Raw genomic sequence first — 27508 nt, forward strand, 5'->3', positions numbered from 1 at the left:
AGATTGTGTCAGCCCCTCTCTGTCGCACGTTGGCCATGTGTCAGCCTTTCTTAACCTGCGTCAGCCCCAGGAGGCCCTGCGTCAGCTTTCTAGCCCTTTGCGTCAGACACATTTGCCTCTCTGGTGCTCTGCACAACACTTGGTTGCCTCTGCGTGGCCTTGCGTGAGCCCTTGCTAGCTCTGCGTCACTCTCCTTAGCTATTGTGCTGCTCTCCTGGCACAATCTCTGCCTTCTCTGTTTCTCTGTACTCAATGCCCCTCAGTTGCTCTCTCGATCACTGATTCTATCTTTCTTAGCAAACCCCGCTCTAGAGAATAGAATGACTGATCACTCTGATGTGCTCTCCAAGTGACCCTCAAGCCCCCTGTTATACTTTTCCTGTTGATATCTCAACCACAGAGATTAAGTCCCTAATCAACGGCTAAGATTAGATCTGGCTTGATCCGTGTCTTTTGGACCATTCTAACACAGATTCATATTAATACACATTAATATTTTATTTTCCCTAAGTTTAGACTTAGGGACTCCATTAAAAATATTAATTATTTTAATATCTCCTGATCTATTTAGAATCTGCCCAAACCCTTTCTATGTATTGGAGATCTCATGTACCCCAACCTCTCCACCAAATTGCGTGGCTAGAGCACATCCAATGCTACCCCAAATCAACAGATAGAAGGTTTGATCATCTGGATCATTTTCCAGGATTTTGTTTTTCTTTATATTTTTCCTTAGAGGGCCATTATCTTAGTAAGGGACCCCTTATATGCTAAAGATTACTATTAATGAAACAACATGTTTGAAAGTGACGAAATATTGTGTGCATGCGTTTGAGATTGGTGTATTAATTTGCTTTTGTTGTTATCTTTTGTTTGTGTTAAAATCTCAACGTTGTATTTTATTCAGTAGATCGACATCTTACATCAAGGAACAATTAACCAGTAGCTGGGGTTATGAAATTTAATGTGGTATGAGAGAATTTTCCCTGAAGAAAATGTTGAAATATGTAACTAGGTTCAGTCTTCATAATAACATGTGTAATCATGATATTATATGTAATTAATGTAAAGAAGAAAATTAAAATTATTATATGCTTGAGACATGGGTTTCATGCTCAAGAAATTTTATTTTATAGATGAAGCTCCCATTGTGAGCTATTAGGTTTGGTAATTAAGTCATAAATTCAATTGTGTCAATGTCATGTATTGAAGACCCATTTGGGCATGTTACATATTGTAAAAGAGAATTTATTTGAGTCATAAACCCTCCAAGACCTCATCACAAGCACTCATTCAAGTTGGCCTTTCAAAGGGGCTAGAGATTATCTAGAAGGAGATGTAGGCATAGACACCAACGCAAGTCGACTTATTTTGCATGGACAGACTATTGTATAAAGGGGGACTAGGCCTCACTTGAAGACACATTCGACAAGCATCGGAATAGAAGTGTGAGATACATAAGCATAGGAGCCTCTCATCAAGTGAAGACGGAAGAAGAAGAAACTGAAGTGTTTTGGGTTTGCTTTTGGGAAAATATCTCTCACGCGTGCGAAAAGGGTTAGTAGTTTCTGCTGCTAAAGAAGCTGAGTTACTATGGTCAACCTAAGAGGTTGAATCAAGGAAGAAATCAAGTCTCCAATCAAGTCAAATTGCAAAACAAAAGGACTCCATCCAACCAAGAAGGGATCAAGGGATAAAAATCATTGTTTGTCCCTCACACGTGCTACAACTAGGGTTTCTTAAGAGGCTGATAATTGCAGGCCTGTGATAATAGGTCGAAATCTGAAGAGAAGCTGAGATCCATAGTGAAACAATCAGTTTGACTAGCGTTGACTCAAGGAAGAAGAATTATTTCAAGGAAGCCTTGTGACTTGGTCTTGGAGATTTTAGTAGGTCAAGTATCTTGGTCTTGGAATTCATCACTTGAAGATTCTATAAGAAGAAGAATTCATTTGGGTTTTCCTCTCAAATTGGAGAGGTTTTGGCCCTGGCTAATCGCCTACATCTTGTGTCCCTTGTCTCATTGTTGTTTATATTTTGATAGCTGTTTGATGAAGAGAACACTATAATAATAAAAGCTAAAGAAGAACCTAATCAAAAGAAGTAAAAAGTATTCACAAGCAATTATCATTACTAGAGAAATCACCTCTTGTCTCTGCCCTAGATTTCTCAACATGGTATCAGAGCTAAGGTGACAAGTTAAGAAAGGGCAACTCCATAAGGGACACTCAAGCACTCAAACACCAAAGTTCTAGAATTAAGGACATCAAAGAATCACGAAGATCCTCTCATCTCCAAGAAGACAAGGGCTACATCATCATCTTGAAGAAAAATGTCAAAACTCTAGATGGATCAAAGGAGAAGTCTACACTAGAAGCATTCTTGGGATCCTCGCTCATTACAGGTGCAGAGAGACTCATAGAGCACTGCAAGAGAGATCTTGTGACGGAGTTTGAGATGAAGGACATCAGCTTGATGCATTACTTTTTGGGCTTGGAGGTGTGGCAGGAGGAGGGGCATTTCTTCCTGGGGCAGGGGAAGTATATTGTGGACATCCTTAGCAGATTCCACATGGAGGATTGTAGACCCATGTCGACACCGATGATCACCAACTGGAAGAAGCTTCATGCTTCGGATTCCGAGTTGGTGGATCCCACATTGTACAGGCAGCGGATTGGTTCCTTGATGTATTTGGTCAACACTAGACCAGATATCTGTTTTGCAGTCAACACGATCAGTCAATTTATGTGCGAGCCTAGGAAGGTTCACTGGGTGGCTGCAAAACACATTTTGCGGTACTTGCAGGGGATAGTGGATTATGGTCTGGACTACAGGCAGGGAGATGGAGTGAGATTGGCAGAATACACTAATTCTGATTGCGCAGGTTGTGCTTCTGATAGGAAGAGCACTTCAGGGTGCTGTTTTGGGTTGGGTTCAACAGTAGTGTCATGGTTCAGCCGGAAGCAGCAGTCAGTAGCACTGAGTTCAGCGGAAGCAAAGTATATGGCAACGAGTCTAGCTAGTTGTGAGGCTATCTGGCTTTGCAAGATGTTGTTTGGCTTATTTAGTCAGCGGTTGAGACCTTCAGTGATTCTTTGTGATAATCAGAGTTGCATTAAACTCACGGAGAATCCAGTATTTCATGACAGGTCAAAGCATATCGGGATCAGATATCATTTCATCAAAGACTATGTTCAGAAGGGAGCTGTGAAGCTTGAGTATATTTCCACTGATGAGCAGGTTGCAGATATTCTTACCAAAGCCTTACCACGAGGCAAGCATGTCTACTTCAGAGACACAAGATGGGTGTGGTGAGGAACACCTTCCTCGGTAAGAGAGAGTGTTGAAATTTGGTACCAGAGGACAGGTGGTTCCCTTAGGCTTTGATCTTTGGCCTAGGGAAAAGTGTCCAAAAGAATTTAATTTTTCTCCTAAAGTGACTTTGTAATTTTTTTATAAAGTTAAATCTAATTTAAAAGTGACTTTAAGTGATAAAGTTACTAAGTCTAATTTTAAAGTGACTTTTATAAAGTCAATGAAAAATTAGAAAGGAAAAGTGACTTTGGAAATAAATGACTAAGTGGGTCTTTATTAAAGTGGGCTGAATTAAAAAATAAAAAGTGAGATTTAAATGCGCATTTAATCTCAGCCTTAGATCTCAATCTATTTCAGCCATTGGATTTAGGGATCACCCAAAAGTCACTTGGATCACCCAAAAGTCACTTGGGGTTAGATTAAAGGAGGAAAATGAGGAAAAGGTCATTCATTCTTTCATGAGCAGATTGGGAGAAGGAGAGCAAGAGAGCAAGAGAGATTTCTGAGCAGGGAGGAGAAGGAGACAGCAGCTTGGCACACATTCCAAGGCAACAGTTGAGCAGATTTGTACAGCTGGTTCAGCACACAGTGAAAGGCAGATTTTGGCATGATTTTCGAGGAGTGGTTTGCACAAAAATCGAGGAGAATTTCGCTGATTTTTCTACATGCAAAATGAGGGCCGTACAGTGCATTTATTGCAGGCCATACAATGCATTTATTGCAGTCCGTACAACGCATTTATTGCAGTCCGTACAATGCATTTAATGCTGAAAGTGGGCACGAAAATCGAGAAGACCGTACAACATTTATTGCTGTTCTGTTTGCTATAATTCCCAGTTTGCTGTGAGGCATGGGAAAAGAGATAAGTTGTAAATTTGCTTGCTGATTATTTTGCTGAATATTTCTCATTGTGAAAAAGCATTTTCAAAAATAAAGAAGAGCTCTCGAATTGGTTTTCCCCAAGAGTTGTAGGGGGTTTTTACAGGGTCACATTGACAAAAAATATCAGTGTTTAAATGTGTTTTAATGGCTGTTTATTACTGCTGATTTTTATTTCTGCAATTTCCAGCATTCTGTAAAATTTCCAGAATTTGTGTTTTCAGCAAATTTATTTTTTCCAGCTTGTTAAATGTATGGTTATGGGAAGGGCATTTAACTATATGGGAGAAATAAGGAGAAACTGAAAACCGGGGTGGGAAAACCGAAATTTCTACATGGTATCAGAGCTTGAGTGCTGAAGGGCATTTTGGGACAGCAAAAGGAAAAATTACAGCTGCTGATTTTTCACTCAGAAAATTCCAGCAAGTTGATTTTTTCATAAACAGCAGTTTTATCTTACCACAGTATAGTGCTATTTTTCAGTTTTAGGACAGCAGGATGTCATTGGGATTGAGGGTGGAGGATAGGCTGGATGGGCATATAAATTACAGCGTTTGGAAGGAGATAATGCAGAGTATCTTTGAGGAGGCAGAAGTTTGGGATATCATGGTGCATACCACACAGAACCCTGTTGTTGTGTCTACTGATGCTACTCAGTTGACAACTTATAATGAAAAGAACAACAAGGGTAAGAAGCTAATTCTAGACGGAATCAAAGACCATTGCATTCCTCATGTGAGAGGATAGCATTGTCCAATCTCTACCAGAGTACCAATGAGAATCGGAAGATGGTCCTGAAGGAGAAGCTGAAGAACATTAAGATGGGTAATGATAGTGCGGCTAGATATCTCACAAAGATTACTAATGTGAGAGATGAGTTGGCAGTGATTGGAGAGGCCATTCCACCCACTGAGTTGATGCGGATTGCAGTGAATGGCCTCCCCAGTTCATGGTTGAATTTTACTGATGAGGTTTGTGCACGTGAGACCCTTCCCACATGGGAGAGGTTTTGGGATGATTGCATTCAGACAGAGATCAAGAAAGGTCAGCTTGGGGCAGCCAAGCCAGTTGAGCAAGATGAGGATGTAGCACTAGTGGCAGGAGGCAAGAAAGGCAAAGGGAAGAAGCAGGCTTCCACAAGCAGTGGTGGGGGCAAAGGCAAAGGTAAAGGTAAACCAGGTAACACATAGAAGGACTATTCCAAGGTGAAGTGTTGGAATTGTCAAAAGATGGGACACTATGCAGTTGTGTGTCCGGAGAAGAAGAAGAAGGGGAAGAACCAGGACGTGGCAGCTTCAGCAGAGATTGAAGACTTTGCAGGTCGTTTTGACCGGGAGTTTGCATTCACTACATGTGAGTCCTCTAGTGCAGGATCACCTGCCACACAGGTTCAGAGGGAGCATGCTTTTCCCTCGATTAGCGGAGCATCTTCAGGTATCTGGTATGTGGACAATGGGGCTTCACGTCACATGACAGGAGTCCGTGAGTACTTCTCAGAGCTTTCAGAGAGTGGCACTGATATAGAGGTAGTACTCGGTGATGACAGAGTTGTTAGAGCAGTCGGGGTAGGGACACTGACATTTCAGAGGGAGTCCAAACCTCCCTTGAAAGTGTCAGATGTTCTTTATGTGCCAGGGATGAGGAAGAACCTCATATCCGTCTCAGCTTTGGAGGACAGAGGATATGAGGTACTGTTCAGGGGAGGACAGGTGTTGATGTATCCCAGGGGCACTCCAGCTGATTCAGCTAGAGTGATAGGTGTACGCCATGCAAAGGTGTATAAGTTTGCATTCCAACCGCTTTTGGCATTGAGGAGTAGTACCGACAACAGAGCTAGCAGTTCTGAGCTGTGTGAGATTTGGCACCACAGGATGGGACATATGTATCATGGAGCCTTGAGGACATTGCGGGAGATCACTACAGGTGTGCCAGATTTCAGTATTGATCACTTTGATACTTGCAGAGGTTGTGCGATGGGCAAGTTTGCCAAATCCCCTTTTCCCGGCAGTGACAGCAGAGCGACTGGGATACTTGATTTGATTCATTCCGATGTGAGCAATCGGATGTCTCATGTTTCCTTGAGTGGATATGAGTACTATGTTTTATTCATTGATGATCACTCCAGGAGGACCTGGATTTATTTTTTGAAGACCAAGAGTGAGGTCTTCAAGCGGTTTCAGGAGTTCAGAGCTCTTGTGGAGACACAGACAGGTCGGAAGATCAAGTCCCTGAGGTCAAACAATGGAGGAGAGTACACCCTTGGAGAGTTTGTTGATTATTGTGCGGAGGCAGGCATTAGGAGGGAGTTCACTGTTCCTTACAACCCCCAGCAGAACGGGTTTGCGGAGAGGAAGAACAGATCCATCATAGGGGCTGCCAAAGCCATGTTACATGATCAGGTGTTGCCATTGTTCTTGTGGGCAGAGGCCTGCAACACAGCTGTTTACTTGCAAAACAGTAGTCCGCATCGTGCCTTGGGGCACATGACTCCGGAGGAGGCTTTCTCTGGGAAGAAGCCTGATATTGGTCATCTTCATATCTTTGGATGCATTACATACTCCTATATACCCAAGGAGAAGAGGACCAAACTAGAGCCCACCGCAGAGAAGGGTATCTTTGTGGGCTACAGTGAGACCTCAAAGGCCTTACGGATTTACATTCCTGCACAGAGGATAGTTGTTGTCAAACGGGATGTGAAGTTCGAGGAGGACAGGGCTTTTAGGAGGTCACGGGAGTTAGAGTATCTGGATCAGCCAGACCCTCAGCAGCAGTTGAGTCAGTCGCAGGGATCCAGTGGGCAGGGATCAGGAGGATCCGGAGGTACATCTATGAGGATGTCAGGTCCGTCAGTGAGCAGTGGCTCGCCAAGCCAGAGGGGTGGTGCTCCGGGCAGCATGCAGAGCAGTTCACAGAGCAGTTCACTAGGGAGTCCACTGATGGACAGTTCACACGGTACCTCAGCTTCTACAGGTTCAGGTGCAGGTAGGAGGACAGCAGACAGACAGTCAGGAGTTCAGGCTCCTGATGATGATGAAGAGGAGTTTCATTCTCCGGTGGGAGAAGTGCGCTCAGGGAAGAGGAAGCCCAAGTGGCTTCAGGACACCTTGAGAGATGCCACATCTGTTGCTGAGCCGAAGAGGCCGGTCAGAGAGAGTAGACCACTTGAGAGGTTTTGTAGCTATATGGCGATGGTTACCAGCATCCTTGACTCTGAGGTGGTGCCGAGGCCTGAGGGCAAATCTGTGCTTACTTCCAGATGGCTTTACAAGGTAAAGCATGCTGCAGATGGTAGCATTGAGAAATTCAAGCGAGGTTTGTGGCTAGAGGGTTTTCCCAGGTAGAGGGAGTTGATTATGAGGAGACCTTCGCTCCCGTGGCTCGATATACTTCGATCCGCTCCATTATATCGGTAGCAGCAGAGATGGGTTGGAAGATCCACCAGATGGATGTGAAGACTGCATTTCTCAATGGCTTCATATAGGAGGAGGTGTACATTGAGCAGCCACAGGGCTTTGAGGTGCATGGGAAGGAGTCCCATGTGTGCAAACTGAAGAAGGGCCTTTATGGCTTGAAGCAAGCTCCCAGAGCTTGGTACTCCAGGATAGATACATATTTGCAGGGGATGGGTTTCACAAAGAGTGAAGCAGATCCGAACCTTTACTTTATTGTGATAGGTGAGGAGCCTCTCATTCTGGTGCTGTATGTGGATGACTTGGTCATTACAGGTGCAGAGAGACTCATAGAGCACTGCAAGAGAGATCTTGCGACGGAGTTTGAGATGAAGGACATCGGCTTGATGCATTACTTTTTGGGCTTGGAGGTGTGGCAGGAGGAGGGGTATTTCTTCCTGGGGCAAGAGAAGTATATTGTGGACATCCTTAGCAGATTCCACATGGAGGATTGTAGACCCATGTCGACACCGATGATCACCAACTGGAAGAAGCTTCATGCTTCGGATTCCGAGTTTGTGGATCCCACATTGTACAGGCAGCTGATTGGTTCCTTGATGTATTTGGTCAACACTAGACCAGATATCTGTTTTGCAGTCAACACAATGAGTCAGTTTATGTGTGAGCCTAGGAAGGTTCACTGGGTGGCTGCAAAACACATTTTGCGGTACTTGCAGGGGACAGTGGATTATGGTCTGGACTACAGGCAGGGAGATGGAGTGAGATTGGCAGGATACACTGATTCTATTTGGGCAGGTTGTGCTTCTGATAGGAAGAGCACTTCAGGGTGTTGTTTTGGGTTGGGTTCAGCAGTAGTGTCATGGTTCCGCTGGAAGCAGCAGTCAGTAGCACTGAGTTCAGTGGAAGTAGAGTATATGGCAGCCAGTCTAGCTAGTTGTGAGGCTATCTGGCTTCGCAAGATGTTGTTTGGCTTATTTGGTCAGCCATTGAGACTTTCAGTGATTTACTGTGATAATCAGAGTTGCATTAAACTCACGGAGAATCCAGTATTTCATGACAGGTCAAAGCATATCGGGATCAGATATCATTTCATCAGAGACTATGTTAAGAAGGGAGCTGTGAAGCTTGAGTATATTTCCACTGATGAGCAGGTTGCAGATATTCTTACCAAAGCCTTACCATGGGGCAAGCATGTCTACTTCAGAGACAAGATGGGTGTGGTGAGGAACACCTTCCTCAGTAGGAGGGAGTGTTGAAATTTGGTACCGGAGGACAGGTGGTTCCCTTAGGCTTTGATCTTTGGCCTAGGGAAAAGTGTCCAAAAGAATTTAATTTTTCTCCTAAAGTGACTTTGTAATTTTTTTATAAAGTTAAATCTAATTTAAAAGTGACTTTAAGTGATAAAGTTACTAAGTCTAATTTTAAAGTGACTTTTATAAAGTCAATGAAAATTAGAAAGGAAAAGTGACTTTGGAAATAAATGACTAAGTGGGTCTTTATTAAAGTGGGGTGAATTAAAAAATAAAAAGTGAGATTTAAATGAGCATTTAATCTCAGCCTTAGATCTCAATCTATTTCAGCCATTGGATTTAGAGATCACCCAAAAGTCACTTGGGGTTAGATTAAAGGAGGAAAAGGAGGAAAAAGTCATTCATTCTTTCATGAGCAGATTGGGAGAAGGAGAGCAAGAGAGAAAGAGAGATTTCTGAGCAGGGAGGAGAAAGAGACAACAACTTGGCACACATTCCAAGGCAGCAGTTGAGCAGATTTGTACAGCTGGTTCAGCACACAGTGAAAGGCAGATTTTGGCACGATTTTCGAGGAGTGATTTGCACAAAAATCGAGGAGCATTTTGTTGATTTTTTTGCACACAAAACGAGGGCCATACAACGCATTTATTGTAGGCCGTACAGCGCATTTATTGCAGTCCGTACAGCGCATTTATTGCAGTCCGTACAACGCATTTAATGTTGGCCGTACAGCAACATTTAATGCTAAAAGTGGGCATGAAAATCGACGAGGCCGTACAGCATTTATTGCTGGCCTGTTTGCTGTAATTTCCAGTTTGCTGTGAGGCATGGGAAAAGAGATAAGTTGTAAATTTGCTTGCTGATTTTTTTGCTGAATATTTCTCACTGTGAAAAAGGCATTTTCAGAAATAAAGAAGAGCTCTCGAACTGGTTTTCCCCAAGAGTTGTAGGGGGTTTTTCCAGGGTCACATTGACCAAAAATCTCAGTGTTTAAATGTGTTTTAATGGCTGTTTATTACTGCTAATTTTTATTTCTGCAATTTCCAGCATTCTGTAAAATTTCCAGAATTTGTGTTTTCAGCAAATTTATTTTTTCCAGCTTGTTAAATATATGGTTATGGGAAAGGGCATTTAACTATATGGGGGAAGTTGGAGAAACTGAAAACCGGGGTGGGAAAACCGAAATTTCTACAACTAAGGATCGGAGTGGGGGCATATCGACATTGGCAGAAGGATTTCTAGGTGGGAAATCAGGACTCAGAGGGAGTCCAGAAGAGAACTTCCAGATGGGAAGTAGAGAGGCTCCGCAGGAGTCGAATCGAAAACTTCCAGACGGGAAGTGGAGAGACTCAGTCGGAGTCAAACTGAGAACTTCCAGACGGGAAGTAGAGAGACTCAACAGGAGTTGAACCGAGAACTTCCAGATGGGAAGTGGAGAGACTCGGCAAGAGTTGAACCAAGAACTTCCAAGTAGGAAGTAGAGAGACTCAGCAAGAGTCGAACATAGAACTTCTAGACGGGAAGTAGACTCAGCAGGAGTCTAACAAAGAACTTCCAGATGGGAAGTAGACTAAGCAGGAGTCGAACAGAGAACTTCTAGGCGAGAAGTAGAGAGACTCGGAGGAGTCAACAAGACGAGCAAAGTGATAGCCATGAATGGGCTGAGGGATCGGGACAAGTTGGATGAGGCATCCAACTTTGTCATCTGGAAGGCCAAGATCCTTTCTGTTCTGTGTGCCATGAGTGCTCACACGCCATCTGAGCGGAAGTGGGGAGACATCGAGATGTAATCAGACGGACTACAGGCGATGAGGGGTAGGATCCTCAAGGTACACAACCTGTTGGATTATACCTTGCTACAGGAACCCCGAAGAGGAGTAGTGGGACTGGCGGATGTCGGTAGAGACGGATGTGGATGGAGCGACAGAGGGAGTTACAGTGCAGGATTCCCAGGACAATGTGAGGCACTAGTGCGAGAAGCACGGGAGTGTTACACTAGTGCAAGATGACATAGAGAGGTGTGCAACGGTGCAAGATGCATGGAATAGTTGTAGCAACGCAGAGGTCAGAGAGGGAGCACTTGTTAGTGACAGAGGGAGCTTCAACATCGGGAGTGTTTCTAGCTTGACAAAGATGTCAAAGTTGGGAGATCAGTTACTTACTTCTCAGTAACTGAGTTGCAGTTAGCAGTGGCAGTGTTATCGGTAGCACAATGCATCATGATGAGAGGGGCAGTGCAGATGCAGCAATGGTAGTGGCAGGGCCATGGGTAGCAGCACAGATGCAGAGGGAACTTCCATAGAGATGCAGCAGTGGTAGTGGCAGGGCCATGGGTAGCAGTACATGATGCAACAGTGCAGAGGATGTTGGGCAACAAGCCTAACATCAGCACAGGGACCGATGCTGGATGATCAGGGTGATGCTCAGTGAGGAGTATTACTAGAGCACAGTGCTCGATAAGAGGGAGTGTTGATTTCGGGTAGCATTAGATGTGCTCTAGCCACGAAAATTGGTGGAGAGGCTAACGCACATGAGATCTCCAATACCCAGAAATGGTTTGGCCAGATTCTAAATAGTTTGGGAGATATTAAAATAATTAATATTTTTAATGGAGTCCCTAAGTCTAAACTTAGGGAAAATAAAATATTAATGTGTATTAATATAAAACTATGTTAGAAGGGTCCAAAAGTCATGGATCAAGCCAAAGTTAATCTTAGCTGTTGATTAGGGACTTAATCTTGACAGTTGATTTGTCAACGAGAAAAGTATACAAGGAGGCTTGAGGGTCACTTGGAGAATACACCAGAGTGATTAGTCATTCTATTCTCTAGAGCGGGGTTTGCTAAGAGAGATAGAATCAGTGATCAGCAGCGAGGGGCAATGAATACAGAAGCAGAGAGGCAGAGAGATAGTACCGGGAGGATCAGCGCAGAAGTTGGGAGAGAGGGACGCAGAGCTAGCTAGAGGCCACGCATAGCCAGCTAGGGCCCACGCAGAGGCAACCAGGAGCTATGCAGTGCCTCAGAGAGCCAACATGGGTGACGCAAAGGCTCTAGAGGCTAACGCAGTGCCTCCAAAGGTTGACGCAGTGGTTCTTGAGCTTACGCTGGGCTAACGTAGGGCCAGGAAGGGCTAATGCAATCCCTAGAGGCAGACGTTGGGGTTTTCGTGGGGCAAATTGGAGTTGGGAGCTGTCGGAGTGTTTATATGGGATTTCAACCGGAACATTTGTTTCCGAGTAGAGAGGTACTACTGTCGAGATTATTCTCTGTTGGGTGAGCCGGTTTTGGCACCCAGATTGTATTCAGAAATTGCATAATAATAAAACCCTCAAATAGTTGCACCGGTTTTCTCGCATTGGGTTTTTCCGGGGACATTGGTCAGAAAACAACGGTGTCACTTGTGTGCTTGTTTTTCCTTTAGTTGATGATCTGTAATGTGTTGAGCATGTACTTGTATTTATTTTCAGTGTTTACATGGTAAATAACTTGTTAAGTAATTAGAACAAGTAGGCAGAAATAAATCAAAAAGTACATGAAGGGTTTCTAACAGTTAGACATAGAAATTCCAACAGAAGATATCAAAAGAAGAAGGAATAACTCATACTTCATGAGGATATCTGAAATAAGGGACCAACTACAAGATTTGCGAGAAATAATGTCTGACAAAGAGATGGCTACCATAGTACTAAATGCACTACCAGAGGAATGGGGTAACTTTACATCAAGAATTTGTGGGAAGAAGGACGCTACTCCATTCAAAGATCTATGGTCACTATGTAAAATTGAAGAAACCAGGTTGAAGGAAAAATCTGATGTAGGATCAAATGAGCAAACTCAAGCATATGCTACAATGGCAAAGAGAAAAGGGAATTTCGGGAAATTTGGTCCTTAGAAACGAAAGAAGAATATGGCAAGGTTCAAGGCTATGGATGTCAAGAATATGGGCACTACAAGAGAGATTGTCGTAAGCTCAGGAAGGACAATAGCAAAAGAGGAAGGGAAGAAGCCCATATCACTGAAGAAGTAGAAGAAGCTAAAAAGAAGAAATCCATGAAGGAGGAAGTAAAAAATCTCTACTATGATTGAGATAGTCTTCCTCACCTAGTTCTTTTCAAGTTTTTGTTTCAAAATTTTTGTTGTAAAGTATAACTATCATGGCAGGAATCATTAGAAACATGGTAGGATGCATCATGTTAGGAGATGGCATCATAGAAGCATACAAATTGAAAGCAAGAGCTCGTAACATCATCATAAAGAAGCATGAAAGGTAGCTGAAATAGAAGTCTGTGGATGTCACCTATAGAAGGATATAGCTCTTTGTAACCTCATTCGAAGCATAAGGAGTACTTATGGAAAAATAAAATCATGTAGTATAGAGCTCATCATACATCATTCAAAAAGAGCATTTGTAGGATGAAGGATATTCAAGATCCTCCGTTGGAATTTTCATTGGAAGTTTCACCTACTGGAAGAAGTGTCTCACCAGGAATTCGAACTTGTATGGGATTCATGGGATGATGGTATGATGACAAAAGAAGTGAAGCAGGTTAAGGGATTGATATACATTCAATCAAGGAAGCTGCAGAAGGAAGTCTAGATGACCAAAAGAAAGAAATGGGGTATGTATACATATATTTAGATAAACTTGAGTCATGTCATATGGTTGCAGGGATAAATGTTCTACCTTGTGAGCATGATCAAAAGAAAGTTTCTTCTCCTTTGAAAGAATGCATGAAGGCACGGTTCACATATTAACTAGATGAAATCAACATAATATGTCCTCATATGAAATATAAGGTGGTTGACAAAATTGAAGGAACTATGATTGGAAGTTCCGGGGAAGAAATGTGTGAATAAAATAAAGGAAGAGATCATGAAAATGCAACTATGAAGAGGGCAATCGACATCCAAGGACTAAAAGGTTTGACTATGATATCTCCATGAGAAAGATATGAAGATTCTGATCAAGTTTGGAAAAACAAAGAGACCCTTGACATTATATATATTTGTTGGATATGTGTCAATATATATGCAAGATGTCATGATGAAAGACCATCACAAAGGTAATCTTGATTTAATGATTCATTTTCTATTTTTTAACAAATATCTAGATGGGATAATGCACGACTGCCAAGGAAAGAGTTGTAGATGTCATCTACAATTGATATTCATGTGGTAGGATGAAAGATCTTGAAGGAAACATGGCATGAAGGAAGGCTAGATATGGACTAATGGATCACTTTCCGATGAAAAGAAGGATGACATGATTGACATAATTCCTAAATTGAAGTGATGGATGGTTTGTGCCCTATAAGAAGTCCCAAAAAGGTGTAGGCTCCATATCAAAGAAGAAACTCATGACATTGAAAAAAAGAGTCCTACGAGTAGCTGTTTGTCCCATGATCTCCACCTAAAGAGCTGCTGGAAGCAAGTCCCTAGTCAAGAGGGAGCTTGGTCAAGTCCCTGATTAAGAGGGAGCTTGGGCACATTCCTTTTATAGGAATGGGTACATTCCTTCGTTGGAATGGGCATATCTTTCCTAATTGAGAGGGAGAGATAGACACATCATTCTTGTCTTCACCTGGGAAGATAAAATGGAGGATTAGGTAAGCATTTGGCATCCGATACTCTTTGAGGATGTGGTAGGGCATCCAAGATGAGAGTAGTTGTTGAGGACCGATATTCTTTGAGAACTAGTAATCCAAGACAAGAATAGTCCCAGTGGAACATACTCTGAGAGAACCCGGGTGGGGTATGTTCCGAGAGAGACAATGATGAGGGTGTCTATAAATCATTGGTCTCGCCAGTGCTGTGGTCTGATCTTGTGGAGAGATAGAGCTATTAGTCAAGGCCTTGCCATGTGACAATGTTGGATAATATGATGCTATACAGATGGGTTACTAATCTGAGTCTTCTTATGAGAATTCTTCAAATTGAGAATGTCCAAGTACCTTGTATGGATTATGAATACCTCCCTAGTTAAGAGGGAGTGTTGAAATATGTAACTAGGTTCGATCTTCATAATGACACGTGTAATCGTGATTTTATGTAATTAATGTAAAGAAGAAAAATAAAATCATTTTATGCTTGAGACATGGGTTTCATGCAAGAAAATTTATTTTATAGATGAAGCTCCCATTGTGAGCTATTAGGTTTGGTCATTAAGTCATAAAGTCAATTGAGTCAATGTCATGTATTGAAGACCCATTTGGGCATGTTACATATTGTAAAAGAGAATTTATTTGAGTCATAAACCCTCCAAGACCTCGTCACAAGCACTCATTCAAGTCAGCCTTCCAAAGGAGCTAGAGATTATTCTAGAAGGAGATGTTGGCCTAGACACAAGCACAAGTCAGCTTATTTTGCATGGACAAACTACTATATCAAGGAGGACTCGACCTCACTTGAAGACACATTCGAATAGCATCTGAAATAGAAGAAGTGCGAGATACACAACCATAGGAGCCTCTCATCAAGCGAAGAAGGAAGACAAAGAAACCGAAGTGTTTTGGGTTTATTTCTGGGCAAATATCTCTCACACATGTGAAAAGGGTTAGTACTTTTTGCTGCAAAAGAAGCCGAGTTATTGCAGTCAACCTAAGAGGCTGAATCAAGGAAGAAATCAAGTCTCCAATCAAGCTGAATTGCCGAAGAAAAGGACCCCATCCAAGCAAGAAGGGATTAAGGGATCAAAATCATTGTTTGTTCCTCACACATGCTGCAACTAGGGTTTCTAAAGAGGCTGAGAATTGTAGGCCTATGATAATAGGCGGAAATCTGAAGAGAAGCTGAGATCCGTAGTGGAACAATCAGTTTGGTTAACGTTGACTCAAGGAAGAAGAATTATTTCAAGGAAGCCTTGTGACTTGGTCTTGGAGAGGTTAGTAGCTCAAGGGTCTTGGTCTTGGAATTCATCACTTGAAGATTGTATAAGAAGAAGAATTTGTTTGGGTTTTCCTCTCAAATTGGAGAGGTTTTGGCCCTGGTTGATTGCCTACATCTTGTGTCCCTTGTCTCATTGTTATTTATATTTTGATAGTTGTTTGATGAAGAGAACACTATAATAAGAAAGCTAAAGAAGAACCTAATCCAGAGAAGTAAAAAGTATTCACAAGAAGTTTATCATTACTAGAGAAATTTCCTCTTGTCTCTTCCCTAGATTTCTCAATAGAAAAACTAGCCTCAACATAAGACCTAACCAAGGGTGTAGGGTATGAACAGGGCCATTCACACGAGTGAAGCGGTCATACAATGGAAGCTCAAAAGTATTTGTATGACAACTATACCTAGTCGTACAATCGACTTGTGACATCGACGACAAGATAAAGTTTAAAAGTAAAGACAGGGGATGGTCAAAATGGTGAATACAACCATCATATGGGGTAGACACGATAAGTCGTAAGTTGCCAAAGACAAGAGAGATGTTGTTGTGCAATTTTAGCTATACTTGCATGTGAAGATAGGTGTTGTTGTTCCATCCACACACACATGAAGGGACAAGAGCTGAAGCTATCATAGGATAAGTTGGAACCAACAAAATGTCGGTTGTATATGGTCGTACACAACTGCCAAAGAGAACTTGAGCTGCTGCGAAAAATTTGAGCCATATAGCCCATAGACTTGTTTGCACAACCACTAGGAAAAGGAATAAACTTGTACAACTAACAGGGAAAGTGGAGAAATTTGTTGCAGTGGTGACAATAGGGGGATTTCCTAGTTACACAATAGAAAACCAATAGTACGTTCTTGTGAGTGTTAGAAGGAATTAGTACATGACACATTTTTGTAATCATATCTAGAGATGGCAACAATCGATTTGAGATTTGAAGATAGGTTGGATGGAGCATCTAACATCCTACCCTAAAAGGCAAGCATTACCTTGTTACCGATAGAAAATGACTTTTGGGAGATAGTTGACAAGGAAACTCAACCACCAACAAATGCCATGCAGTTGGTAGCATGGTATTCAAAACCGAAACTAGTGACTGAACAGGTCCACCTGTCAAACTAGGGCTAGTAGGATCTCAATGAACTGGTCTTTAAAAAATACATGAAATAATCAATTTTTTATGAAAAAACTATTTTTAAGATTTAAAACTAGGATTCCAAACCAATAGAGACAAAACATGCAAAGTTTGCTCATCTATATACCATATAAAGGTGAACATATCAAAATGGCATCGAGTGCAATACATGTCAACAACAAAATACACAATCAATGAGGCTCTAAATGGCCTCTAGTGTCCAAAAGAAATGCTACAAGCTATGGGGCCACTGGCCTACTACAAATCTACATATCAGTGATCAATATGATCACCGCTCACCATGATCAAACTCATCACCACTACTAGACATGGGATGATCAACATGAGCTATATAAACATCATCTAGCTCAGAGTTTGAGGACTCCTCATACTCCTCTGCAACTTCAGTATTAGCAGCAAAACTAGAAATCATTGATCAACATGATCACTCATAAAACTCATCATTGATTCAACACCATTAGAAATGGGATCATCAACAAGAGCTACATAAACATCATCTAGCTCAAAGTCTTCAGACTTGGATTGCTCAACCTTATAATATGGTAGAAATTGAAAAAGTTTAACATGCCTAACCAATGATTTTGGTTTGAGTGAAGGGTTCATCTCCTCAACCTTATAATATGGTAGAAAAAGCTTAGCATGCCTCACCAATTATTTTCCTTCTAGTGAAGGGTGCATTTTTGTTAAAGCCATGGTAGAGGAGTTCAACAATCAATACCAACAACGTCAACAAAATTCACAATCAATGTCACCAACATCAAGGTACTTAAAGGGATTCATGCTCTTGATCAAATGCCAATCTCATACCCTCACACATGACAGAATCAAATGGAAACATTGCAATCCCCCAAATCCTGAAATCCTGAAAACTATTAAGTCTGCTGGATTTTGAGTGAGATCTAAAATTCTAGTTTCTCCATATGAAATCCAATGAGGTTGAAACCACTCTCAAACATCTTGAGTCATTTCATGGTAATGTTAAAAATTTAAGTAAAAGATGAAAATGAAAGATAAAGGAAATGTCACTTTTACTTTAAGAATTTAACATTACCATTGATTGCCAACATTGCTAGGGTTGAGATGTATGAGGCAAATGAGAGGGGAGGCATGCTTTTAAAGGCTTGGAGGGGTTATTTTTGGAGGGAAGCAACACCTAGTTTCCCTCAAAACCATTTAAAAAAGCACAAAACCACCCTTCGTGGGGTCTGTGTCCAGCTTGGAAATAAACCGACCTGGTTCGCAATAAACCTAAAATAGTTTTTCGACCGGTTGGATGGTTCAGCCTAATGAACCTACCAGTTTGATTAGTTTACGGTTCGAACTGACTGGTTTTGAATATTGTGGTCGGTAACCCATGAAAAGGACATTAATGCTCGACAGGTTGTCATTAATGTTTTGAAGGATCACTTGATTCCTCACTTGGTAAGGAAGAAGACAACTAGAGAGATGTTGAAGGTTGTAGTGGACTTATTATAGAGTGACAACATGAACAAGAAGTTGTTCTTGAGAAACAACCTCAAATCCATTTAGATGTCAAGGCTTGATAACATTACCAGTTACTTAGTGTATTAATTTGTTTTTGCTATTACCTTTTGATTAGGTGTTAATATCCCAACGATGTTTTTTATTCAATAGATTTTCATTTTATAGCAAGGAATCTGCTAGGTAATGGTTAACAAATAGTTGGGATAAGGAAAATTAACAATATTATTGGTAATGTGAAGACATTTGTGATCCCCAGTTCAGTTTTGATCAAGCAGGTGTGGGCAGCTTTGCAAATGGTCTTTGGTTTTCTTTGTGGTAGTTTGAGGGACCTTGTGATGCCTAGGATCTAAGATCATGGCCAATCTAGTTGTTCCAATTTATAGGAGGTCATATTGGACTTTCGCCAATTTATTTTTCTGAAATGTTGGCTAGGAAAGGATATTTTTGGGAAGGACTTGTAGAATCGAAACAATTAGTAGTGCCACATGTGGAGAACCCTTAATTTTTCTCAAAATATATTTGATGCTGACAATGTTGTTTTAGAGGGTCTATGGTGTATGATTCCATAAAGGTATCTCTATAAAATGTAGATGCGTCGAAAGACCCCATATGGAGGTATTGGAGGTGAAGAAGTGGGAAGCCAATTTTTATCTATGACATGAAGGATCTTTATGAGTTGGTTAGGCACTCCTTTGGTCTAGCTACCCACTTAAATATAAGTTTGGGGTTTGCAGATCTAATGGAGCGATGGTTGTGGAGGTGTCAGACCATTTGGAAGCATCATTTATTCTTTAAACATAAATTTTGGTGGCAACAATTACGTCATCAAGGATTGGCTGTCCAGAGTAGCTTGCACAAAGTTTCCAATACTAATATGGCATGTGCACTGGGTGGTAAGTATGAGACAGTTTAGGGGGGTTTTCCATAATCCCCCCTATTCTAGGGTGATGCCCAGGAGTCCCCCTTTCATGGGGGAATGCCTAGAAGCACCACCGGAGGGTCACCCAAAATTCTCCCATTTGGGGAACATGTCTACCACATTGGTGAAACATTTCCCTTTGAAATGTTTCCCCATGCATCCCCTCATCCTGGGAGTGTAGGAAACCTGGGGGCACTCTCCACCCTGGTCGACGCATCCCTATGGAACACTACCTCAATATGTACGCGTAGGTAGTCTCTTGCTCTAATGCTTCCCCTCAACATGTGTTTGGGTCCACAACCAATTTCCATGAAATATGCTCCTAAACTTAGGCATCCTCAAATCAAATATCCAACCTTTAAGTTGAATGTCACATGGTCGAAACCCCCCCCCTGAAATGTTTCCCCATACATGCTCTCTGTTGAGAAATCTAGAGCATTCAGATTTAAAAAATTTCTCTACTTGATAATTGCTTGTGATGCACTTTTACTTCTTATCTTATAATCTTTTCTTCGTTAGCTTATTAATGTGTTCTCTTCATCAAGCCAATTACCAATATGCACAATAAAAGACAAGTGACACAGTATATAGGCTTCTCAGCCAGGACCAAAAACTCTCACCTCTAGAGAGGAAAACCCAATCAAAATTCTTCTTCTAGATCTTCAATTGATAAGTACCAAGACCATGACACAGACCCTTGATTCTAGTATCCTCTCAAGAACCTTGTCACTGTCCTTGATGCTCTGCCTCTTCCTTCCTTTGTCTTTCTTCTTGATCCTGAACTACTCTCCTTGGCTTCTTGTAGAGAAACTCGGTCTCTATCCTTCTTATTGCTCCTTCTCATCTTCCCCTAGAGAATCTCGATCTCTAGGTCTTTACTTCGACCTTCCCAGAAGAATCCTTCCTTGCTGCCCCAAAAGAAACCCTTCTTCGTATTGCCCAGAAGATATCCTTCTTCGCACTGCCCCAGAAGATACCTTTCTTTGCACTGCCCCAGAAGAAAGTCTTTTCGTTGGTCTAGAAGAAACCCTAACTTCGCATTCCCTAGAAGAAACTCCTTTGAATTGTTCACAAGAAACCTTATCTTTGATCTATCTTTGTCGCACTTCTATTTTGTACTTCTCTTTACCCTCTCTTCGTATTTATGCTTCTCCGAATTCAATTCGAGTTGCTTGATCGAATTGTTTTCCTTCAAGTGAGGCCGAGTAGGCTATATATACACTTCTTCTCATGTCCATTAGGCTGACATGACTGTTGGAGGCAGGCCAACTTGTTCTAGAGAGTTCTTTCATCGTTGTAGGCCAACTTGAAGAGGATAGATGACGAGTTCTTGGAGGATTCTTTACATTGTCAATATTGACCTTTTACAAAGTGTAACATGACTTCATTACATGAAAATAACTCTATCATTTTATGACTAGATAACAAATAAATCCTAAAGACTCTTAATGGGAGTCTTGACTCAAAAACAAAATCCCTTGCTCATGAAACCCATGAAGCAAGTCAATATAATAAATTTATTTTTCTTCTTTACATCACATTACATAAAATCATAATTACATGTCTTTATGAAGACTGAACCTAGTTACACTTTTCAAAACCCTCGTCTTGGGAGCTTGGGAAACATGGGGGGCACACTCTCCACACTGGTTGACACGTCCCATGGAACACTTCCTCAAGTTGGTGCATAGGTAGTTTCTTGCTCCAGTGCTTCCCCTCAACATGTGTTTGGATCCACCAGTGTTGATAATATCGGTATCGGGAAAATATCGGCGAGGGTCCAGAAAATATCTTATCGGCAATATCGACGAAAATATCGGCAAAATATCGGCAAGCATAAAAAATATTTTTTCCAAATTTTTAAATATAGCCGATATTTTCAAAATATCGCGATATTTTGCCGATATTTTCCGATATTTTGAAAATATCGCGATATTATCAAAACAGAAAATATCGCGATATTTTCTCGGCGATATATCGTTTTGCCGAAAATATCGCGATATTTTCGAATATCGCCGATATTATCAATAGTGGGATCCACAACCAACTTTCATGAAATATGCTCCCAAACACAAGCATCTTGAAATCCAATATCCAACCTCCAAGTTGAATGTCACATAGTCCCATGCTCTTATTGCTAAGTGCCCTCCTCCAAGTTCCTAGCACTCATCTTCCTAGGTAGGTTCTTCTCCTAATCAAGCAACAAATTTCCCCACTGTGTGCACCCAGTGGCTTAGCACTCTATCCATGGTCAAGCATTCACTCTAACTTAGCCATCCATATGTCCATAAACATCATCAACAGTCTAGGAGACGTAGTTCTCTTCTATTTAGGTGAAAATGCTTTTAGAGTAACTCCAAAAGCTAACACCATGGTTGGAAGCACATGTTTCAAAGGAAAAAGGATTGTCTCATAATCACATAAAGATTTAAATCATTGCAATGATGCTTTGGGATGCAGTGGCTGTGGTTGAGACAAGAAGATAAAGAAGAAACCAGAAGTGCTTTATGAATTATAAGTCAAGCTGTGCATTTTCTTGGGGCACCTGTATTTCAAAATTCATACATCTATGCTTGCATTCAAAGTTGTGCATGAGGGATTTCAATACCCTTTTCTGGCCAACGATCAACAAGTTTAAAAAGGATGTTCATTGGATGGCTCCTTGACATTTCCTCTATGAAGAGGTACCTCTCCTGCCTAAAATTATGAGTGAAGAAGGTATTTCTGAAAATTTCTTTGTGCTCTGTTTCAACTACAGGATATGGTTGGAAGGCAGTAAGGAGAGGCAGCCTTGCAAGAGTGCAAACTGGGGTTTAGATGAGAGATCTCATTGGAATCCTATGGAGGAGAGGCACCATAGTATGACAGCTTCAAGGTTTGTCTTATGTTTTCTGGCCATTGGTCATAATAGATTAAGGTGGGAAAGACTGAACATGCTGTGGCCTTCTGTGCTTGGGGATATATAGACTCTAGAGTGCATTTCATCTGGTTAGCCTTCATTTCATTGCCAGAGTGGCAGCCTCACAAGAGTGCAAACCTGCAGTTTGTCCAAAGTATATTGGATCAACCATTGTCTTAGTAATTATCAATTCCATGCATTTTTGTCAGTACTGCATGTGTATGTCCCAAGGATTCTTATGCAGTACTGCATGTGTATGCCCTGAGGATTGGTATGCAGTTCAGAGCATAAACTAATGAGATGTGGGATAGTGTATTGTCTAGGAGCTTTCAGGAATTTGGTCATGTGCAATGTCTATGAGGGTCTTTTCTGGGATATTTTTCAAATTTTTTACCCTCCATGATTACATAGAGCTTTTGTTCTCCTTGAAGGATCCATGAATTTACTCGTGTCTTTCTCTCATGGCTTACTGTGGTTGATGACATGCCTGCAACAGGCTTTGGTATGGATTCTGCTGGTCTATAATGCAATGCCAATCTACCCAATTGGAGGAACTGGAGCTATCACTTTGATATATTTGATGTTAGGCATTTGAGGCCAGAGGTCTAGGGGCATTCATGTAATTCTGGATTGTTTGTGAGGAAAGCTCAACATTTTTAGTCCATGATGAATACAAAGCTATTTACAGGAATAAAAACAATTGACAACCTATAGTGTGGTTGCTTGGATTTTTTCTTTTCAGTTATTAATGGGGAACCATTATAGAACAAAACTCTAGATAACCAGTGTAAAATTTGGAAGTTTGCTCCTTTATAAATACACTGAAGCAGTGTAGATAACTAGTGAAATTCAGAATCCTCTGTGCTGGCCGGTACATTAAAGAAGAACCAGAGTAAGCTTATGTCAATGGTATTTGTGTCAAGTATTAGTGTTTATCTATGTTGCACGGGGACCCATCCTTGCCAAGCAATCCCTCGTACCTGACGTTCTGGCATTCCGGGGACTTATATAGGGGTTGGGAATGTCCCCAATTTTTTGGGGACGTCATCGAGGACTTGGGGGCTTCCAAGCCATTCCCAACCTGTCCCGGGCAGATTTTGGGGACTTTTCAGGTACCATTCTGCCATCCCCGTGAAAAAAGCAGTATGTCTGACTTGATTTTGACTGGGTTTTACTTTTGCTGTTTGGATGGAATTTCTTGCTTTTTTGGATGAGCTTTTAGCATGAAAAAGTTGCTGTTTATGCTAACTTCCAAAGATAAATGCTAAAAATACTCCTCTTCAGTGTTGGCATTTATTTTCTCCTCTCTCTGTCACTTAACTGTCTAAAGCAATAACCCTCAGTGCTGGACTTCAGCCTATAATTACTGTTGCTTAAAAACGACATCCCTTTAGAAATAATTAAGAAGTCTGCCAACCTTTACTTCCTGTGGCATGAATCAGGGACACAGTTATTGTTGATGAAAACCTTCTAGTTCTGTCCTGAAGATGAAGTAGACTGTCTTTGAGTCTGTTCCTGTGTGGCACATTTAACAAGCTTCTAAGCCCACTCCTGTTCTACATGAAAGTTGCTGAACTGTGTTTAGCATTGTTTGCAAGGAATTATTAGGTTGCTGCTTTGGTGTGTGCTGTCCCAGCAGCCACATATTTTTTGCCTCAAACAATGAAAGTTGTATGGATGCTTATTTGTGAATACAGCCTCTTGTGTGAACTAAAGGCTGCCAGCAATGACACATTTCAGTGCATTTCCTCTTAATACATGTCAGACTGGATCTAACAGACATTGCAAAATTGTTAACTATGCCAAGGAAGATGAATTTGTTTAACTTGGCCATATTAGTAGCAGTGACTGTAAGGAAGGCCCTTTTTGCTTTCACAGGATTAGGAAAATATCTAGTGTGGTTGACCAGTTTCTAAGCCCACTCCTGCCCTACAGGAAAGTTTGTGAACTGTGTTTAGCATTGTTTGCAAGGAATTATTAGGTTGCTGCTTTGGTGTGTGCTGTCCCAGCAGCCACATATTTTTCCCCTCAAACAATGAAGGTTGTATGGATGCTTAATTGTGAACACAAGCTCTTGTGTGAAGTAAAGGCTGCCAGCAATGACTCATTTCAGTGCATTTCCTCTTATGACATGTCAGACTGGCTCTAACACACATTGCAACTTTGTTAATTATGCCAAGGAAGTTGAATTTGTTTAACTTGGTCATATTAGTAGCAGTGACTGTAAGAAAGGCCCTTTTTACTTTCACAGGATTAGGAAAATATCTAGTGTGGTTGACCAGACAAACTTGGCTTTTATTTGACAAACCTAACAACAGAGAGGGTTGATTTAGTGTTGAAATTGGCAATAATAGGAATTTGAGCCAAGGTTTTATTTTGACAAAGTTAGCATGCTTGCTAAGTAATAAGGTGAATTAGTTTACATGCAAGAATGTCAACCAAGAATAGTAAAACTGAATCTGCTTTTGAATTTGACCAAAATATCTCGTAAGACAACTAGGTCTAATAATTCAACTCAGGTTTTTGATCTGACATTTATGGCAAGACAAATTGGGTCTTTGAAAGGTCAAATTAGCAAGAGTTAGTGTTTTAGCACCAGGCCGTTTGGACTGTCATATAGATAGATACCCTCCAACTAACTACCATGTGTCACACTAGGAGAATAGTTCACTTGCTCAACACCTCTTGACTCGTCATCCTAAAATTAAAAACTTCTACTTGAATTTTAGATTTGAGATTATGTATTTTTGTTTTATAATTATTAATATGAATTTCGGATTTCTTAGCTAGTTCAATGTGTACAATTTTATTGCAATGATGTAGTTATTATTTATGATTTATTTTTATGCACATGGTGAATTTAAAATAATAGTCAGAATATTTTTTAATATATATATATCATTTCCATCCCCAACTTGCCACCCCCTAGAAAATTTGAGGGTTTGCTTTAGCCATTCCAGAAACTCATCCCCCTGTCCCCACTGTGCTCCCATCCCCAGAGGCAGTGCAACATAGGTGTTTATTGATTTATCCTTACGTATTAACATGCCATTTGTTATTTTATCAATATATATTTAACTGCCTTCTTGAGAAGTGATATGCTGTTTGCCACTGAAGATGGTTGCCTGTCTCAGACTCTACATGTCTAACTATTTTGACTATTTTAAATTTTATTAAACAAACTATGTACTTTAAGATGGTCCTTCCCAGCAGACCAGCATCTTGATTTTTTATCCAAATTGGTAGTAATCATGAGTTTGTAATGCTCAGTTGTCTCTTACATGCAGATCAAGAAACTCCAGCAAATGAAACTAATATTGATCAGGAGCTACTTGCAGAAGCAGAAACAGGATGGGCCCAGAGGGAATGGACAATACAACATGTTCTATTTCCATCCTTGAAATTGTTTTTGAAGCCTCCAAATCATATGGCCAATGATGGTACATTTGTACAGGTCTGTATTTATTTAAGATGTATTGGTATTAGAATCATTGTAGTATCATTATCTCTTTCCTTTTTCTGAATATTGTTAAGTGTTCTAAAATGACAGGTGGCATGTTTGGAGAAACTTTTCAAGATATTCGAGAGATGTTGATATTATACTTTTTATGGTGAAGAATGGTTTGCATCCTTTCACTATGTACAGATGACAATTGTCTTGTAAAAAATCATGTTGATTGTATTCCCTGGTTAGTGATTGGATTCTCAATTCACAATTCAACATATTGTGTATACACTTGTGTAACCTTTCTTACTGATATTTTGAATTGAATGTTCTTGGAAGGAGTGAAATGTGTTAATCAATTCAAACATATTCTACCCAAAGGTTGAATGCTTTAAGCTTTGAAAGGTATTCAACATCTGGCAGAATGAGACAAGCATACATGTACTATTAATTAACAAAACAAATTGTTGGCCCTAGCATGCTTTCTGTTGTTTAACATGTTTGAGATTTATGGAGGCTGTCATCTGGGGATGTTTTTCCTCTAGATCAAATTCTTAGAAGCATGTTCTTGTCCAATGGTTTGAACAGGTGGACCCTTGTTCTACTTAAGTGTAAGGTAGAAGCATGTTCTTGTCCAATGGTTTGAACAGGTGGACCCTTGTTCTACTTAAGTGTAAGGTTGATTCACCGGTTTCTTAAGTATGGAGCAAGGCATCAAGACGCTTTTTCCCCCTTTTCCATTAACGGGATGAAGACGTTGATGTATTGTTTGGATTTATCACTTCAATGATATTCTGTTGTGAAAGTTATTGCATATATTTACCAAACCCTAGATTTTCCATCAATATATGTGCATTGAAAAAGACTTCCAGTTGTTCTCATACATTTATGTTTCAAGTGCTGATGATTGTTGTTCCAACAGGCACTTTTGCACAGGCCTGAGTGTTTGGGTGTGCGAAAAGTCGCCAAAAGTTTCTTTAGTATACTTGCTGAAGTATTGAGTAAGCTTATTTTGTAATTTAGTCTAATTTAGAAAAAACACAATTAATTATGTTGGCTATTGAGCTAAAAGAACTAAGGAAAATTGAAGTATTTACTTTAGTGAATATGTTTTAATCTTAATCTCAAGTGAGGTGAGATCTAATCTCAGCCGTCAATCACTTTAGATATTAGGGTTTTGTGATTTAGCTCAATGAATAGTTATAAAAGCAAGGCTAAGGAGAGGAGAAATACAACACCACACAACGATAAAAGACTGAGAGAAGGACCTCTCAATAATAGTGGAGTACTTCCATTCAAGTGTGTGAGCGCCGAGGAAGGTGCAAGGAACAACAAGGGAGACATATTCATATTAGTTGAGGAAGGTCGAAGGATAAATCTTGGACTTGATCAGGTGGATAAATCTAGGTTTATTATTGTATATGCAATTGTCTTAGAGGGTCATTTTCCTAGTAAGGGAGCTCAAATAGGTTCCAAAGATATTCTAATGAAGAACTGTTGATTGGGCAGAAATCTGTGCACATGTGTAATTGAGATCGGTTGTGCTTCCACTTAATAATATTTGTTTATGTTACAACTCAGCTATGTTTTTATTCAAGAGACATAAAATCTGCTAGGAATTAATTTCCAAGTGTTGGGTTGAGAAATTAACATGGTATCAAAGCGATAAACTTTGAGAAAGATGATCTGAAAATCATGGTGCCAGGGTCGTATAGGGGTTGCAAGGGCCATGTTGTTATGGTATGTTCTATGCTTAGAGCGGTTTACTTCTTTTTATTATGATTATCCACAGACTAGCAATCACATGTACAGTAAGTAAAGTGTAGATAGAACATTAAACAATCGACAGAAAGCAAGCC

General features: G+C 40.7%; 1 protein-coding gene across 3 annotated transcripts in view; it reads left to right on the plus strand.

The window, feature by feature from the left end:
• Positions 1-26128, plus strand: part of MLH1 (MUTL-homolog 1) — a 503175-nt gene extending 477047 nt beyond the window's left edge. For all 3 annotated transcript variants that reach the window (XM_089416223.1, XM_089416225.1, XM_089416224.1), the window contains 2 exons: positions 25492-25658; positions 25755-26128. In XM_089416223.1, coding sequence (XP_089272349.1) covers positions 25492-25658; positions 25755-25799 — 212 coding nt within the window. In that variant the 3' untranslated portion in view covers positions 25800-26128. The remainder of the gene's footprint in view (positions 1-25491; positions 25659-25754) is intronic.
• Positions 26129-27508: the final 1380 nt, after the last annotated feature.

The sequence above is a fragment of the Pinus tabuliformis genome, chromosome 3_2 (genome assembly GCF_031772625.1).
Source record: "Pinus tabuliformis cultivar Carrire ecotype Pingquan chromosome 3_2, CPIR1, whole genome shotgun sequence".
In the NCBI taxonomy this organism is placed as follows: domain Eukaryota; kingdom Viridiplantae; phylum Streptophyta; class Pinopsida; order Pinales; family Pinaceae; genus Pinus; species Pinus tabuliformis.